Genomic DNA, 18,025 nt, shown 5'->3' on the forward strand with positions numbered 1-18,025 from the left:
TGAGTATTGTGTGCAGTTTTGGTCGCCTTATCTGAGGAAGGATGTTCTTGCCATGGAGGGGGTGCAGCGAAGATTCACCAGACTGTTACTTGGAATGGCAGGTATGATGTATGAGGACAGATTGAGTCGATTGGGCTTATACTTGCTAGAGTTTAGAAGAATGAGAGGGGATCTCATTGAAACTTATACAATTCTAACAGGACTAGACAGACTAGATGCAGGAAGGATGTTCCCGATGGCCGGGGAGTCCAGAACCAGAGGTCATAGTCTAAGGATAAGGGGTAAGCCATTTAGGACAGAGATGAGGAGGAATTTCTTCACCCAGAGAGTGGTGAACCTGTGGAATTCTCTACCACAGAAGGCAGTGGAGGCCAATTCATTAAATATATTCATGAAGGAGTTAGATATATTTCTTAAGGCTAAGGGGATCAGGGGATATGGGGAGAAGGCAGGGACAGGGTGCTGAATTTGGTTGATCAGCCATGATCTCATTGAATGGCGGAGCAGGCTCGAGGGGCCGAATGGCCTACTCCTGCTCCTATCTTCTATGTTTCTATGAACTATCTACTCTGTCCAGAACCCTCATGATTTTGAACACCTCTATCAAATCTCCTCTCAACCTTCTCTGCTCTAAGGAGAACAACCCCAGCTTCTCCAGTCTAGCCACATAACTGAAGTCCCTCATCCCTTATCCCTAGAACCATTGTTGTAAATCTTTTCTGCACCATCTCTAAGGCCTTCACATCCTTCCTAAAGTGCGGTGCCCAGAATTGGACACAATACTCCAGTTGAGGCCGAACCAGTGTTTTATAAAGGTTCATCATAACTTCCTCGCTTTTGGACTCTATGTGGGTGATTTTAGCTCAGGTGCGGGATGGTGTCGTGTTAACGAATTTCGTGTTTCCCACACGAATCTAAATGGATGTGGGAGATTGATGCAATTTTAACTCAATTGGCCAATTGATTTCCAACATGTGGGAAGCCTTTACAAAGGGATTTTTCATGACTGAAAGTCCCCTCCGATGACGTCTTTATTGCTGCTGCATTTAAGGTCTGCAACAAGCCTTGCTTCTTCTGCAGACTGCCAACCTTCTGCCCGTTCATGCTGGAGGGACCTGGAGGCAGAATGGCCATCGAGAGACCGAGGTCTGCTCCCAGGTTTGATGACGTTGCCCTGCAAGCTCTAGTTGAGGGAGCAGGAGCTCATAAAGAGGTGCTCTTCCCTTCTTCAGGGAGGAAGAAGCCTCCCCAGTAGACCAAGGCTGTGTGGATCCAGGTGGCTGTGGAGGTCAACTCATTATCAGTAACCCGCAGAACCTGGATTCAGCGCAGGAAGAGATTTCATAACCTTCTCCGCACTGGAAAAGTGAGTATGACTTTGCCATCACCCTCAATCTGCACCCCATTGCCTTTCCTCACCAGCACTCAGCTTTAGCAATCTCTTCCTCCACATCCCACTTGACACTGACATCCATGCACCCTTATCCATTCCCTCTCTTTCTATGGTCACATTCACATCACTATTCGGCTATGCAGCCCTCACACTCCCTATCACTCTGATGCTATGAAAACAACTGACAACACACAGAGAGGGCCCTTGGTCTTGCAACCTCACTCCATCTTTGTTTCCTTCTAAGTATCTATGCTATGGAATCTCTACACTCACTCCTTCATTCTCACTCAAACTCCACTTGTCTCCCTCATTGCAGGAAAAGAGAGCTCACAACAGGAGAGAGCAAGCCAGGACAGGAGGAGGGCCACCCTCAGTAGCCCACCTCACCCCCTGGGAGGAGGCGGTCCTGGAGATCATAGGACTGGAGGAAGATGCGCAAGTGGGGGATGGACAGACGGGTGCCTCACAGCAAGCTGGTGACAGAATAGTTTTCCATCTCTCTCATTGGCATTGCATGAGTCGCTGATAATGATTCTGAACTTCTAACAGATGGACTTATGATCATCTGCAATATGCAATGTGCATGTAACCTTGGCATCACATCTCTGACTCTTTCCTTTACTTCCCCACAGGACCATCGCAAGCCGTCCCCACTAGCCAGGAGGAACAGCCTGAGCATCCAGACTCCTCAGAGGAAGCTGCAATCTCTGAGGGTGCAGCATCAGCAGAATGCAGCGCACCCAGCACCAGCGCAGACACTCACACCTCGGTGGGACCTTCGGGACATAGAGTAGTGTTGTCACCTGGTGTATCACAGCTCACAAGTGAGCATCAGCAGATTGTGGAGACAGGGACAGCAGTGGAGAGTGCTAGTCAGAGGGCGCAGGACTCTGCCAGCTCGGCTCAGCTGCATGTCGACCCTCTGCCTCTGGGTCCATCCATAAGATCAGCGGGGCTGGAACTCCAGGAACAGATGCAGGAGTCTCTGGCAGGTTTTGTCTCCAGGGTCGCTGCGAGTGTGGAGCGAATGGAGAAGTCCATAGCAAACATGAGCAGAGCCTTTGTGGAGTCATTAGCGCATGAACGCATCACCATGGAAAGGATGGCAACCTCCATGGAGGAGATAAGTCACCAGGGTATGGAAAACATGGTGCGTGTTCATAATAGAATGACATCTCTTGAGGAGCGATGGGCATCTATTGAACAGAGAAACCAGACCTTCATGGAAGTCCTTCTGAGTAGGACTGCCAGTGCAGATACGGGTCCCCATGGCCCCCTGATGTGCAGCAAGGTGCTCTCAAGCCACTTCCAAGCACTGGCCCCTTCTGGCCTGTGCAGCTTCAGGTGGGTGAGCAGCAGCCTGGCGCTCCTGTTGCTGCTGCTGTTCTTCCTGGTTCTGCTGGTGCCGTGGCTTGTGTTCGAGCTCATCTAATGCCCAGAAGGGAAGGAAATAAATGGCTCCCATGCTTCTGGTATATGCCTCCGTTGAGGAAGCGCTGAGTGAAGTGGGCGAGCGGGGTTTCCCAGGAGGTCACACTGGAGATGTGTGAGAGGCTCCAACCTTCCACAGGTGTGGTTAAGCCTGGTAAAAGTTGCCCCAGGCCTGAAACAACAAAGTCCTGCCACCTGCAAATGATGACTGATCAAATCTCTTTAATGGTTGACCTGCAGCAGATAGTCAGCAAGCCAATGGTGCTCACGCCAGGTTTCACAGGCGTGATCCCCACCAGGCGTGTTTTACTTGGCAAAGGGGTTCAAAATGCAAGGGCCTGTTGAAATGGGATTATAAAGGCCAATTATTGCTGATTAAGGGCCTTAAAGACCAGTCCCGCCTGTTGGAGGCGGGACTGATTCGGGACCATCAGACACGCCTGGGTTAAAATGGCTCGGGGTCGGGAACCAGGCCCCGGGGGGGGGGGGGGCGGTGGTCCCGACCCCCAGGTTTTGCGATTTTAACCCCCCACACACCTCAAAGCCCGCCTCACGGCTGAGTTAAAATCAACCCCACAGTGTGTCGAGACCTTGATTTCTCACAATAAGAGGAGACTAATTGTTGTCCTGTTACCGACTGTTCCATTTTTGGGCCATTTCTCCTTTGTTAATTAAAGACTTGTATTTATGTAGCACCTCACTCAACCTCAGGACGGCCCAAAGTGCTTCACAGCCAATGAAGTACAACAACATCAAAGTACATTTGAAGAACATTCACTGTTGTAGGAAATGCAGCAGCCAATTTGCACACAGCAAGCTGCCATGAACAGCAATGTGATAATGGCCAGACAATCTGTTTTAGTGACGTTGGTTGAGGGCTGATGGGGCCTCAGTTCAACAACTCATCCAAAAGACAGCACTTCCGACAGTGCCGCACTCTCTCAGCACTGCATTGGAGTGTCAGCCTAGCTTTATGTGCTCAAGTCCCTGGAGTGGGACTTGAACTGACAACCTTCTTGACTCAGAGGCAAGTGTGCCTACCCACTGAGCCACAGCTGATGCCCAATCATTGCTCTCGATTATTTCAGGTCTGATACCTACAGATACTCTCATGGACAAGCCACAGCTCCCCATACCTGCCAAAGTGCTTCTCCTAGCCTGGTACAGCATGGGTTAGATACAGAGTAAAGCTCCCTCTAAACTGTCTCATCAAACACTCCCAGGGCAGGTACAACACGGGTTAGATACAGAGTAAATCTCCCTCTACACTGTCCCATCAAACACTCCCAGGGCAGGTACAACATGGGTGAAATACAGAGTAAAGCTCCCTCTACACTGTCCCATCAAACACTCCCAGGGCAGGTACAGCACGGGTTAGATACAGAGTAAATCTCCCTCTACACTGTCCCATCAAACACTCCCAGGGCAGGTACAACATGGGTGAAATACAGAGTAAAGCTCCCTCTACACTGTCCCATCAAACACTCCCAGGGCAGGTACAACACGGGTGAGATACAGAGTAAAGCTCCGTCTACACTGTCCCATTAAACACTCCCAGGGCAGAAGTCATACCTAGCACAAAGGAAGATGGTTGTGGTGGTTGGTGGTCAATCGTCACAGCCCCAGGACATCGCTGCTGCAGTTCCTCAGGGCAGTGTCCTAGGCCCAACCATCTTCAGTTGCTTCATCAATGACCTTCCCTCCAACATAAGGTCAAAAATGGGGATGTTCGCTGATGACTGCACAGTGTTCAGTTCCATTCACAACTCCTCAGATAATGAAGCAGTCCATGCCCGCATGCAGCAAGACCTGGACGACATTCAGGCTTGGGCTGATAAGTGGCAGGTAACATTCGCGCCACACAAGTGCCAGGCAATGACTATCTCCAACAAGCGAGAGTCTAACCACCGCCCGTTGACATTCAACGGCATTACCATCGCCGAATCCTCCAACATCAACATCCTGGGGGTCACCATTGACCAGAAACTTAACTGGACCAGCCACATAAATACTGTGGCAACAAGAGCAGGTCAGAGGCTGGGTATTCTGTGGCAAGTGTCTCACCTCCTGACTCCCCAAAGCCTTTCTACCATCTACAAGGCACAAGTAAGAAGTGTGAAGGAATACTCTCCACTTGCCTGGATGAGTGCAGCTCCAACAACACTCAAGAAGCTCGTCACCATCCAGGACAAAGCAGCTCGCTTGATTGGTACCCAATCCACTACCTTAAACATTTACTCCCTCCACCACCGGCCTACTGTGGCTGCAGTGTGTACCATCTACATGATGCACTGCAGCAACTCACCTAGGCTTCTTCGGCAGCACCTCCCAAACCCACGACCTATTCCACCTAGAAGAGCAAGGGCAGTAGGCACATGGGAACACTCCAAGTTCCCCTCCAAGTCACACACCATCCTGATTTAGAAATATATCGCTGTTCCTTCATCGTCGCTGGGTCAAAATCCTGGAACTCCCTACCTAACAGCACTGTGGGAGTACCTTCACCACACGGACTGCAGCGGTTCAAGAAGGCGACTCACCACCACCTTCTCAAGGGCAATTAGGGATGGGCAATAAATGCTGGGCCATCCAGCGACGCCCACATCCCACGAACATATAAAAGAAAAAGGTATAGCACGGGTTAGATACAGAGTAAAGCCCCCTATACACTGTCCCAGCAAACAGTCCCAGGACAGGTACAGCACAGGTTAGATGCAGTATAAAGCTCCCTCTACACTGTCCTGTAGTGTATGTGCCTTTAAGAGCCCCATATGTGCTGTAATGCCGGTAATGGCCACTCGGGCTATATAAGCCTGTATATTGTGTTATATCCGTTAGTACCCCTCCAGACTTTGCTTAGTAAACACCTATGAACCAACTCCTGTCTTCAGTGTCTCTATCAACACACGGACACTACATGTCCCATCAAACATTCCCAGGGCAGGTACAGCACGGGTCAGATACAGAGTAAAGCTCCCTCTACACTGTCCCATCAAACACTCCCAGGATAGGTACAGCACGGGTTAGATGCAGAGCAAAGCTCCCTCTACACGGTCCCATCAAACACTCCCAGGACAGGTACAGCACGGGTTAGATACAGAGTAAAGCTCCCTCTACACAGCCCCATCAAACACTCCCAGGCAGGTACCTGGATATGTTACTGATACCTAGGAGTGATTGATGGGACAGTGTAGAGGGAGCTTTACTCTGTATCTACCCCATGCTGTACCTGCCCTGGGAGTGTTTGATGGGACAGTGTAGAGGGAGCTTTACTCTGTATCTAACCCGTGCTGTACCTGACTAGAGAGTGTTTCATGGGACAGTGTAGAGGGAGCTTTACTCTGTATCTAACCCGTGCTGTACCTGCCCTGGGAGTGTTTGATGGGACAGTGTAGAGGGAGCTTTACTCTGTATCTAACCCGTGCTGTTCCTGCCCTGGGAGTGTTTGATGGGACAGTGTAGAGGGAGATTTACTCTTTATCTAACACATGCTGTACCTGCCCTGGGAGTGTTTGATGGGACAGTGTAGAGGGAGCTTTACTCTGTATCTAACCCGTGCTGTACCTGCCCTGGGAGTGTTTGATGGGACAGTGTAGAGGGAGCTTTACTCTGTCTCTAACCCATGCTGTACCTGCCCTGGGAGTGTTTGATGGGACAGTGTAGAGGGAGCTTTACTCTGTCTCTAACCCATGCTGTACCTGCCCTGGGAGTGTTTGATGGGGCAGTGTAGAGGGAGCTTTACTCTGTATCTAACCCATGCTGTACCTGCCGTGGGACTGTTTGATGGGACAGTGTAGAGGGAGCTTTACTCTGTATCTAAGCCGTGCTGTACCTGCCCTGGGAGTGTTTGATGGGACAGTGTAGAGGGAGCTTTACTCTGTCTCTAACCCATGCTGTACCTGACTGGAGAGTGCTTCAGGCAGACACTCAGTGCTCAGAACACCCCATTCCCCAGCACTGACATCCATCAGCTCGATGAGAACATTTAACCCAAATATAAGAGAAACCCATCAGTTTCTCCCCAGACACAGATCCGGAGGGACAGTGAATGTCCTGAACATTTTTGTACAGTGAGCTCGATAGTTCCTCCCTGGGTCTGAGCCTTTTGGTGATGATTTGAATTTGATGCCCTCTAGTTCCTGACTCACTGACTGGTGGAAATAGTTTTTCCTCATTTACCTGATCAAATTCTGAACACCTCCCTCAGATCCCCAATTACCCTTTGTTCGAATGAAAAGAGCCCCAGTTTCTATAGAGTTTAGAAGAATGAGAGGGGATCTCATTGAAACTTATAAAATTCGAACAGGACTGGACAGACTAGATGCAGGAAGGATGTTCCCGATGGCGGGGAGTCCAGAACCAGGGGTCACAGTCTAAGGATAAGGGGTAGGCCATTTAGGACAGAGATGAGGAGGAATTTCTTCACCCAGAGAGTGGTGAACCTGTGGGATTCTCTACCACAGAAGGCAGTTGAGGCCAATTCATTAAATATATTCAAGAAGGAGTTGGATATATTTCTTGAGGCTAAAGGGATCAAGGGATATGGGGAGAAAGCAGGGACAGGGTACTAAGTTTGGATGATCAGCCATGATCTCATTAAATGGCGGAGCGGGCTCGAGGGGCCGAATGGCTCCTATCTTCTATGTTTCTATGTTTCTCTAATCTCTCCTGATAACTAAAGGCTCTCTTCCCTGCTACCATCTCAGTGAATCTCTCTGCACCCTCTCCATGGCCTTGACATCCTTCCTGGTCTAAGATGCCCCAAAACTTGACACAATATTCTAACTGCAGCCTCACCAATGATTTGTCCAGGTTTACATGACCTCTGCCCTTTTGTACTCTACACCCCTATTTATAAAACCGAGGATCCCTCGTGCTTTTTTAAACTACTTTATCAACTTGTCCTCCCACTTTTAAAGGTTTGTGTATCTGAGTCGCTTGTTTCCTACAATACAGCACCGTCAGTGACTACACTTCCAAAGTATTTCATTGGCTGTGAAGCACATTGCGACGTCCTGAGGTGGTGAAAGGTGCTATATAAATGCAAGTCTTTCTTTCTTGTAGGTTTTAGAGATATTAACATAACATGGCTAAAATTAATTGTCATAAAGTGTCTGATACAATGTGTATTATGGGAAAGAGAAGTTTAGTCTGAGTTAGAAACTCAAACAGGCGTTTCACTGCAGACAGGTCGCCATGGCAACACTGATAAGACATTTCACTGAATCGACTGGTTGGAAACTGTAATCAGATCTGGAGAAACAACAGAGTTTGCCGTTATTAACCACAATATAAGCTTAAACCAGAGTGAGTAATACATTAGATTATAATGTGTGATGAAAGGGCCTGACGGAAGGTCAGTGACCTGAACCGTTAACTCTGTTTCTCTCTCCGCAGACGCTGCCTGACCTGCTGAGGATTTCCAGCATTTTCTCTCGTTATTTCAGATTTCCAGCATCCGCAGTATTTTGCTTTTGTAATTGGATGGATCTTTCAGAGAGCCGCACAGGCACGATGTGCCGAATGGCCTCCTTCTGTGCTGTATCATTCTAGGATTCTGTGAAGTGTCAGTTAATGCAATTTAAGAAGCATCAAAGGGTTTGTGTCAGAATTTAACTGAGTATCGAGCCAACATGTCCAGGTTATGTAAACTGGGCCTGCTCACACTGGAAAGAGAAGGTGGAGAGGTGATAGGATTGCTGTTTTTAGTATTCTAAAGGGACTGGATAATGTAGAGCACGACAATTTATTTCACCCTGTCCAGAACAGTAGAACCAGAGGACACGGCCTGCGCTTGAAGGGGGTAAATTCAAATCCAATCTGTGGAAACAATATTTCAGTGAGTGAGTTGTCAATCTATGGGACAGGCTCCCTAGGGAGACGGTGGAAGCAGTTAGTGTTGATTCATTCAAATGTAAATTGGACCGATTTCATTCATAGAATAAGATTTTGGGACACAGTGTGTGAGTAATTTGTGACATGATGTGTGGTAAGTGTAGAATGCTCGGGAGGAAGAGGTGACTTTGGTCCGATGGCTCCTAAAGCTCTCCACCAATGGGGTTTTCCTCACCTCATGTCTGGGTCTGTTGTAGACTCATTGATAGAGATTGATCGCTGTGATTAGTCAACAACTCCATTATCGTTGTATCATGGGACTCCCAGGATGGTAGAAGACCAATTAGATCAGAACCGAAATAATCCAGAGTAAGAAAGGAGAAATGGCCCAAAATTGGAGCAGTCAGTAACAGGACATCAATTAGTCTCCTCGTATCATGGAGACATCACAGACTCGACACAAAGTGTGTTTGAAACAAAGCTGATTTATTTGACATTTATACAGAATATTAAACTCCAGCCCAGTTATAGGGTTATTAACATCAGCAGAAACAAACCCCAACTGATAGAATGAACATGGTTCAGTCCTGGATGTGATTAACAGCAGCAATAAAAGCAGAATCCAACCCCTGCAGTCACTTGTGAACTCGCTGGTGCCTCAGTAGGGTGGATGACTGACTGAATCCCTTCCCACACTCAGAGCAAGTGAATGGCCTCTCCCCAGTGTGAACTCGCTGGTGTGTCAGCAAGTTGCATGAATGAGTGAATCCCTTCCCACACACGGAGCAGGTGAAAGGCTTCTCCCCAGTGTGAACAGGCTGGTGTATCAGCAGGTTGGATGAATCAGTGAATCCCTTCCCACAGACGGAGCAGGTGAACGGTCTCTCCCCACTGAGAGTGCGTTGGCATCTGAACAGATCCTTTGTGCTTTTAAAGCTCTTCTCACAGTCAGAACATTTAAACGGTCTCTTATCAGAGTGAACAAGTTGGTGTTCAATGAGGCTGGAGGAGTTAGTGAATCCCTTCTCACAGACGGAGTAGGTGAATGGCCTCTCCCCAGTATGAGTACGTTGGTGTTTTAGCAGGTCATTTACATAAGAACATAAGAAATAGGAGCAGGAGTAGGCCAATCGGCCCCTCGAGCCTGCTCCACCATTCAATAAGATCATGGCTGATCTGATCCTAACCTCAAATCTTCTATCACTCTCCATCCCTCCCGAACCCATGTGATCTCCTGGGAAAGGCGAAAAACCAGATAAAAAACCCAATGGCCAATTTGGGAGAAAAAAAATCTGGGAAATTCCTCTCCGACATATCTAGGCGATCTAAACTCGTCCAGGAGATCACTGTCCCTATATTTTCTACAGTACTTACCTTCTGTAAAGGCGATCTCCACCCCAGCCAGGAACAGGAATAGAACCATCTCCTGAAATCTAACACATAATTAGAACACAAGAAGTAGGAGCAGAACCAGGCTACACGGCCCCTGGGCCCGCTCCATTACCCACAGGGCCATGACCGTTCCGAACATAGACTCATGTCCAATTTCCTGCCCGCTCCCCGTAACCCCTAATTCCCTTTACTTCTAAGAAACTGTCTATTTCTGTTTTAAATTTATTTAATGATGTAGCTTCCACAGCTTTCTGGGGCAGCAAATTCCACAGACCTACTACCCTCTGAGTGAAGAAGTTTCTCCTCATCTCAGTTTTGAAAGAGCAGCCCCTTATTCTAAGATTATGCCCCCTAGTTCTAGTTTCACCCATCATTGGGAACATCCTCACCACATCCACCCGATCAAGCCCCTTCACAATCTTATATGTTTCAATAAGATCGCCTCTCATTCTTCTGAACTCCAATGAGTTGAGCCCCAATCTACTCAACCTCTCCTCATATGTCCACCCCCTCATCCCTGGGATTAACCGATTGAACCTTCTTTGTACTGACTCGAGAGCAAGTATGCCTTTTCTTAAGTATGGACACCAAAACTGTATGCAGTATTCCAGGTGCGGTCTCACCAATACCTTGTACAACTGCAACAATACCTCCCTGTTTTTATATTCTATCCCCCTAGCAATAAAAGCCAACATTCCATTGGCCTTCTTGATCACTTGCTGCACCTGCATACTAACTTTTTGAGTTTCGTGCACCAGGACCCCCAGATCCCTTTGTACTACAGTACTTTCCAGTTTCTTGCCATTAAGATAATAACTTGCTCTATGATTTTTCCTGCCAAAGTGCATAACCTCACACTTTCCAGTATTCTATTCCATCTACCAAATCTCTGCCCACTTACTTAGCCTGTCTATGTCCCTTTGCAGGTTTTTAATGTCCTCCTCACTCACTACTTTCCTTCCCATCTTTGTATCATCTGCAAACTTTGATATGTTACACTCGGTCCCCTCCTCCAAATCATTAATATAGATTGTAAAGAGTTGGGGACCCAGCACTGACCCCTGCAGAACACCACTAGTTACTGATTGCCAGTCTGAGAATGAACCATTTATCCCAACTCTCTGCTTTCTGTTAGATAGCCAATCCTCCACCCATGCCAGAATATTACCCCCAATCCCATGATTTTTTATCTTGAGCAATACTCTTTTGTGTGGCACCTTGTCAAATGCCTTTTGGAAGTCTAAATACACTACGTCCACTGGTTCTCCTTTATCCACCCTGTATGTTACTTCCTCAAAGAACTCAAGCAAATTTGTCAAACATGACTTCCCCTTCATAAAACCATGCTGACTTTGTCCTATTAAATTATGTTTATCCAAATGTCCCGTTACTGTCTCCTTAATAATGGACTCTAAAATTTTACCAATCACAGATGTTAGGCTAACAGGTCTATAGTTTCCAGCCTTCTGCCTACTACCCTTTTTAAATAAGGGTGTTACATTAGCAGTTTTCCAGTCTGCCGGGACCCTTGCTGAGTCCAGGGAGTTTTGGAAAATTATTACCAATGCATCCACAATCCCTACCGCCACTTCCCTCAAGACCCTAGGATGTAAGCCATCAGGTCCAGGGGATTTATCCGCCTTGAGTCCCATTATTTTACCAAGTACCACTTCCTTAGTGATTTTAATCGTACTTAGCTCCTCCCCCCTAGAGCCCCCTGCTGGTGTGTTAGCAGTTGTGCGCTTAAAGCTCTTCTCCCAGTCAAATCATTTAAATGGTCTCTTGTCAGTTGATGTTCAATTAAGTTCGATGAATAAGTGAATCCCTTCCCACAGACGGAACAGGCGAATGGCCTCTCCCCAGTGTGAGTGCGTTGGTGTCTCAACAGATCTTTTGTGCATTTAAAGCTCTTCTCACAGTCGGAACATTTAAACGGTCTCTTATCAGAGTGCACAAGTTGGTGTTCAATAAAGCTGGATGAACAAGTGAATCCCTTCCCACACACGGGGCAAGTGAACGGTCTCTCATCAGTGTGAACTCGCTGGTGTGTTAGCAGTTGGGATGACTGAGTGAATCCCTTCCCACACTCGGAACAGGTGAATGGCCTCTCCCCAGTGTTAACTCGCTGGTGTCTCAGCAGTTTGGATGACTGAGTGAATCCCGTCCCACACATGGAGCAGATGAATGGCCTCTCCCCAGTGTGACTGCGTCGATGAGTTTCCAGCTCAGATGGGTAATTGAATCCCTTCCCACAGTCTCCACATTTCCACGGTTTCTCCGTGGTGCGGGTGTCCTTGTGTCTCTCCAGGTTGGACGATCAGTTGAAGCCTCGTCCACACACACAACACGTGTACGGTTTCTCCCCGCTGTGAACGGTGCAATGTTTTTTTAGGCTGTGTAACTGGTTAAAGCTCTTTCCACAATCAATGCACTGGAACACTCTCACTCGGGTGTGTGTGTCTCGGTGCTTTTCCAGTCACACTGATGTTTGAAATCTTTTCCCACAGACAGAACAGGCAAACATTTCTCCTTCCACATTCAAAGGCCGATGATATTCCCTGTAAAAGCAGTTTACAAAGGACATCACTGTAAGTGCAGGATAAAAATGCAGAACAGATAATTCTAGTTTCTATGGAACATTCTTTCCTCTCTTATTACATAGAATTACATAGATTGTACAGCACAGAAACAGGCCATTCGGCCCAACTGGTCCATGCGGTGTTTATGCTCCACACGAGCCTCCTCCCATCTCTCTTCATCTCACCCTATCAGCATCTCCTTCTATTCCTTTCTCCCATGTGTTTGTCCAGCTTCCCCTTATTGGTTTGGTTTATATCAGTCAGGAGGAGATTGGTGTCTGTGACTGTGGGGTTGGTTTATATCAGACAGGAGGAGATTGGTGTCAGTGACTGTGGGGTTGGTTTATATCAGACAGGAGGTGATTGGTGTCAGTGACTGGGGTTGGTTTATATCAGACAGGAGGAGATTGATGTCTGATTGGGGTTAGGTTATATCAGACTGGAGGAGATTGGTGTCAGTGACTGGGGTTGGTTTATATTAGACAGGAGGAGATTGGTGACTGGGGTTGGTTTAGATCAGACAGGAGGAGATTGGTGTCAGTGACTGGGGTTGATTTATATCAGACAGGAGGAGATTGGTGTCAGAGACTGTGGGGCTGGTTTATATCAGACAGGAGGGGATTGGTGTCAGTGACTGTGGGGTTGGTTTATATCAGACAGTAGGAGATTGGTGTCAGTGACTGTGGGGTTGGTTTATATCAGACAGGAGGAGATTGGTGTCAGTGACTGTGGGGTCGGTTTTTATCAGACAGGAGGAAATTGGTGTCAGTGACTGTGGGGTTGGTTTATATCAGACAGGAGGAGATTGGTGTCAGTGACTGTGGGGTTGGTTTATATCAGACAGGAGGAGATTGATGTCTGACGGGTTGGTTTATATCAGACAGGAGGAGATTGGTGTCAGTGACTGTGGTTGGTTTATATCAGACAGGAGGAGATTGGTGTCAGTGACTGTGGGGTTGGTTTATATCAGACAGGAGGAGATTGGTGTCAGTGACTGTGGGGTTGGTTTATATCAGACAGGAGGAGATTGGTGTCAGTGACTGTGGGGTTGGTTTATATCAGACAGGAGGAGATTGGTGTCAGTGACTGTGGGGTTAGTTTATATCAGACTGGAGGAGATTGGTGTCAGTGACTGGGGTTGATTTATATCAGACAGGAGGAGATTGGTGTCAGAGGCTGTGGGGTTGGTTTATATCAGACAGGAGGAGATTGGTGTCAGTGACTGTTGGGTTGGTTTATATCAGACAGGAGGAGATTGGTGTCAGTGACTGTGGGGTTGGTTTATATCAGACAGGAGGAGATTGGTGTCAGTGACTGTGGGGTTGGTTTATATCAGACAGGAGGAGGTTGGTGCAAGTGACTGGGGTTGGTTTATATCAGACAGGAAGAGATTGGTGTCAGTGACTGTGGGGTTGGCTTATATCAGACAGGAGGAGATTGGTGTCTGATGGGTTAGTTTATATCAGACAGGAGGAGATTGGTGTCAGTGACTGTGGTTGGTTTATATCAGACAGGAGGAGATTGGTGTCAGTGACTGTGGGGCTGGTTTATATCAGACAGGAGGAGATTGGTGTCAGTGATTGTGGGGCTGGTTTATATCAGACAGGAGGAGATTGGTGTCAGTAACTGTGGGGTTGGTTTATATCAGACAGGAGGAGATTGATGTCTGACTGGGGTTCGTTTATATCAGACAGGAGGAGATTGGTGTCAGTGACTGTGGGGTTGATTTATATCAGACAGGAGGAGATTGGTGTCAGGGACTCTGGGGTTGGTTTATATCAGACAGGAGGAGATTGGTGTCAGTGACTGGGGTTGGTTTATGTCAGACAGGAGGAGATTGGTGTCAGTGACTGTGGGGTTGGTTTATATCAGACAGGAGGAGATTGGTCTCAGTGACTGTGGGGTTGGTTTATATCAGACAGGAGGAGATTGGTGTCAGTGACTGTGGAGCTGGTTTATTTCAGACAGGAGGAGATTGGTGTCAGTGACCGTGGGGCTGGTTTATATCAGACAGGAGATTGGTGTCAGTGACTGTGGGGCTAGTTTATATCAGATAGGAGATTGTTGTCAGTGACTGTGGGGTTGGTTTATATCAGACGGGAGGATATTGGTGTCAGTGACTGTGGGTTTGGTTTATATCAGACAGGAGACATCAAATATTGACACACTGTGTTATTTGAAACATCAAAATATTAAACTCCAACCCAGTTATAGGAGTTATTAACATCAGCAAAAACTAGCTCCAACTGTCAGAATGAACATGGTTCAGTCCTGGCTGTGATTAACAGCAGCAGTAACAGCAGAATCCAACTTAGGCAGTAACATGTGAACTCGCTGGTGTCTTAGCAGGTCGGATGACTGAGGGAAATTCTTCCCACACTCAGAGCAGGTGAACGGCCTCACCCCAGTGTTAACTCGCTGGTGTTTCAGCAGGTTGGATGACTGAGCGAATCCCTTCCCACACTCAGAGCAGGTGAATGGCCTCTCCCCAGTGTGAACTCGTTGGTGTGTCAGCAGGTTGGATGAACAAGTGAATTCCTTCCCACACACTGAGCAGGTGAACGGGCTCTCTCCAGTGTGAACTCGCTGGTGAGTTACAAGGTGGGATGACCAAGTGAATCCCTTCTCACACATGGAGCAGGTGAATGGCCTCGCCCCAGTGTGAACTCGCTGGTGCCTCAGCCGGTCGGATGACTGAGCAAATCACTTCCCACACACGGAGCAGGTAAACGGCCTCTCCCCAGTGTGACTGCGCCGATGAATTTCCAGCTGTGATGGGGAAATGAATCCCTTCCCACAGTCCCCACATTTCCACGGTTTCTCCATGGTGCGGGTGTCCTTGTGTCTCTCCAGGTTGGACGATCAGTTGAAGCCTCGTCCGCACACAACACGTGTACGGTTTCTCCCCGCTGTGAACGGTGCAATGTTTTTTCAGGCTGTGTAACTGGTTAAAGCTCTTTTCACAGTCAGTGCACTGGAACACTCTCACTCGGGTGTGTGTGTCTCGGTGCTTTTCCAGTCACACTGATGTTTGAAATCTTTTCCCACAGACAGAAGAGACAAACATTTCTCCTTCCACATTCAAAGGCCGATGATATTCAGGTCCTGATGAATCATGTGACTCTGTCAGATCTTGACGTGATGTTTGGTTTGAGTTTTCCGTCTGCAAATCCTCCCCTTCTAATACCCTGTAAAAGGAGTTTAATAAAGTCATCACTGTAAGTGCAGGATAGAAGTTCAGAACAGACAATTCTAGTTTCTATGGAACATTCTTTAATCTCTTGTTCCCCCACAGCTGTAAATCCCCATCCCACACACTCTCCCTCCTCCCTGTGCTGAAATCCAAACCCATCGCAACATCTCCAACATTTCTTTCCTGCACTCCCAGTTTTCCCCCTCCCTCTACTCTGGTTGGGTTCAGTTCTCCACCCACAGTGTGCAGAGTGAGCATAAAATCAATGAGTCAATGATTGTCTCTCCTGGTCACTGGGACCCTGAAGCCCCGCCCATTCTCTGTTACTGCCCAAGATGGCTGCGCATGCGCCGTGACCCCGCCCTGTCCAAGATGGCGGCCAGTGACCCCGCTGACCCGGGCGGCCAGGCCTGTCGCCGCGGGGCAAACACGGGGCCTGTGGGCTCTTATTCAGGGCCTGAGGCCTACACCGGGTGTTTATGAAGCTTCCCAGCCCACCCGTGGGTCCAATTCCTCCCCAGGTCCACAATCTGCTACCACCTCCCGATACCGTCTCTTCCGCTTCACTCCATCTCGCGGATAAGTACTGCGCATGCTCAGAACACTGCCCCGTGCTGCGCCTGAGCACTGGGCTCCTGTGGTCATTGATAGGCACTTTCTGCCGCGCGTGGGATGCCAGGTAAAAGCCCCCATTGGTGAACGGACAATAATGGTTTGACATCACAATCCAGATTGGGGCCAGAGGGCAACACACAAAATATAGAAATAAATTATACAGGAATCCGAGTGCCTGGGTCCTCCTTCATGATGCGAAGTCTGCTAGCCGCCACATTTGCTTTCGCACCCCAGGCCCCGCCCATGCTGGTTTAATCGCTAAATCTTTTCCAACTATGTTTTCTCACTCGTGTTCAGGACTGCAATTTTGAGGGAAACTTACGAGGCCTCGTTGATTGCGTGTCCTGCTCGTGAGGCTGTAAAAGGGTTTAATAAGTTGGCAACAAGTTTCTTATAAAGGTGGAAGGAGGTGAAAAACGCCACCAGCATTGCCTCAAAACACAAAGACAGAGAAGTTCACTTCATCAGCGCCCTGGCACAGGACTCAATATCCACCCCCTCCACCATTGGTGTACTGTGTCCACAGTAAGTACGATCTACAGGATGACCAAGGTCAGGCCATGTGGAGTCAAGGTCCAGGTAGCAGAATGGGTGGAAAGATGGCGACAAAACAGAAATCAGAGGGTGGAAGTTAAGAGGAACTTCTCGGACTGGCAGAAAGTGAGAAGTGGTGCCCCACACGGATCCGTGCTGGGACCACTGGTGTTCACTATCATTTGGACTCAGAAACTGGAATTTACAGATTACACCAAGTGCCTTCACACTGTGCAAACGATCCATTGTGCTAAGTGTGATAGAATTTGAACAGACTTAGCAGTTCAAAACTGGGTACCCATAAGGCACTGTGGGCCATCAGCAGCATTCATCCATCCATAGGGGAGGGCCCCATAGGCACGAGCATTAATCCTCCTCTGGGGAGAGCCCATCAGCCCAAGCATTCTATTCAAGAAAGGAGGGAGAGTGAAAACAGGGAACTACAGGCCAGTAAGCCTGACATCAGTCATCGGAAAAATGCTGGAATCCATTACTGAGTGAAGTAATTAAAATTTATAATTAATATCATTAAGTGTTAGACATAGGACCTAGGTAGAGGAAAAATATGTATTCAGTAAGTAAAGTAAGTAATGTGTGAATCGTAAAATGGCTGACAGCTAAAAACTGTTGGGAAAGTCTCACAGTCAGTAATCACAATCTGCTTGCTTTGCAGAAGTAACTTGAGCTTGTTAAGGAAAAATATGTATTCAAAGTAAGTTGAGCTTGTTAAGGATGCATTCAAAGCAACTTGAGCTTGTTACGAAAACAGAAACTGTTATCTTAAGAAAACATGTTACTGAACAAATCTTCTGGCCAGAGACAAAGGGCGGTTGTTGCAGCAATAAGACTAAGCCAAGGCCGCAGTCACAGAAGGTCCCGGAACCAACTGATAACAGAAATGTGATTAATGTCATGCTTTATATTTGCCATTCAGACGTTGATAGCTTTGCACCCGCCCCTAGGGCAGGGGTATGATTTTTGTGTATAATTGTGAATGTCGCTCGGGTATCGGTGGAGTCGAATCTGAGAAGGGCCTCAGAAGGTTCTCCCCAG

The 18,025-nt window shown here is 47.8% G+C and overlaps 1 protein-coding gene across 2 annotated transcripts in view; it reads right to left on the minus strand.

The window, feature by feature from the left end:
- Nucleotides 1-9,269: 9,269 nt before the first annotated feature.
- LOC147119319 (uncharacterized) overlaps nucleotides 9,270-18,025 on the minus strand; it is a 63,627-nt gene continuing 54,871 nt past the window's right edge. The window contains exons 1-3 of one of the 2 annotated variants that reach the window (XM_085984966.1): nucleotides 14,956-15,477; nucleotides 12,006-12,251; nucleotides 9,270-9,477 (exon numbers count right to left, since the gene is read on the minus strand). In XM_085984966.1, the coding sequence (XP_085841092.1) occupies nucleotides 9,295-9,477; nucleotides 12,006-12,251; nucleotides 14,956-15,264 (738 nt within the window). In that variant the 5' untranslated portion in view covers nucleotides 15,265-15,477 and the 3' untranslated portion in view covers nucleotides 9,270-9,294. Of the gene's footprint in view, nucleotides 9,551-12,005; nucleotides 12,252-14,953; nucleotides 15,478-18,025 lie in introns of those variants that run through there. The other variant, XM_085984967.1, reaches the window with a different exon arrangement.

This window comes from Somniosus microcephalus, chromosome 4 (assembly GCF_052327205.1).
Source record: "Somniosus microcephalus isolate GS21.2 chromosome 4, FLI_Smic_1.0, whole genome shotgun sequence".
NCBI classification, from domain to species: Eukaryota; Metazoa; Chordata; class Chondrichthyes; order Squaliformes; family Somniosidae; genus Somniosus; species Somniosus microcephalus.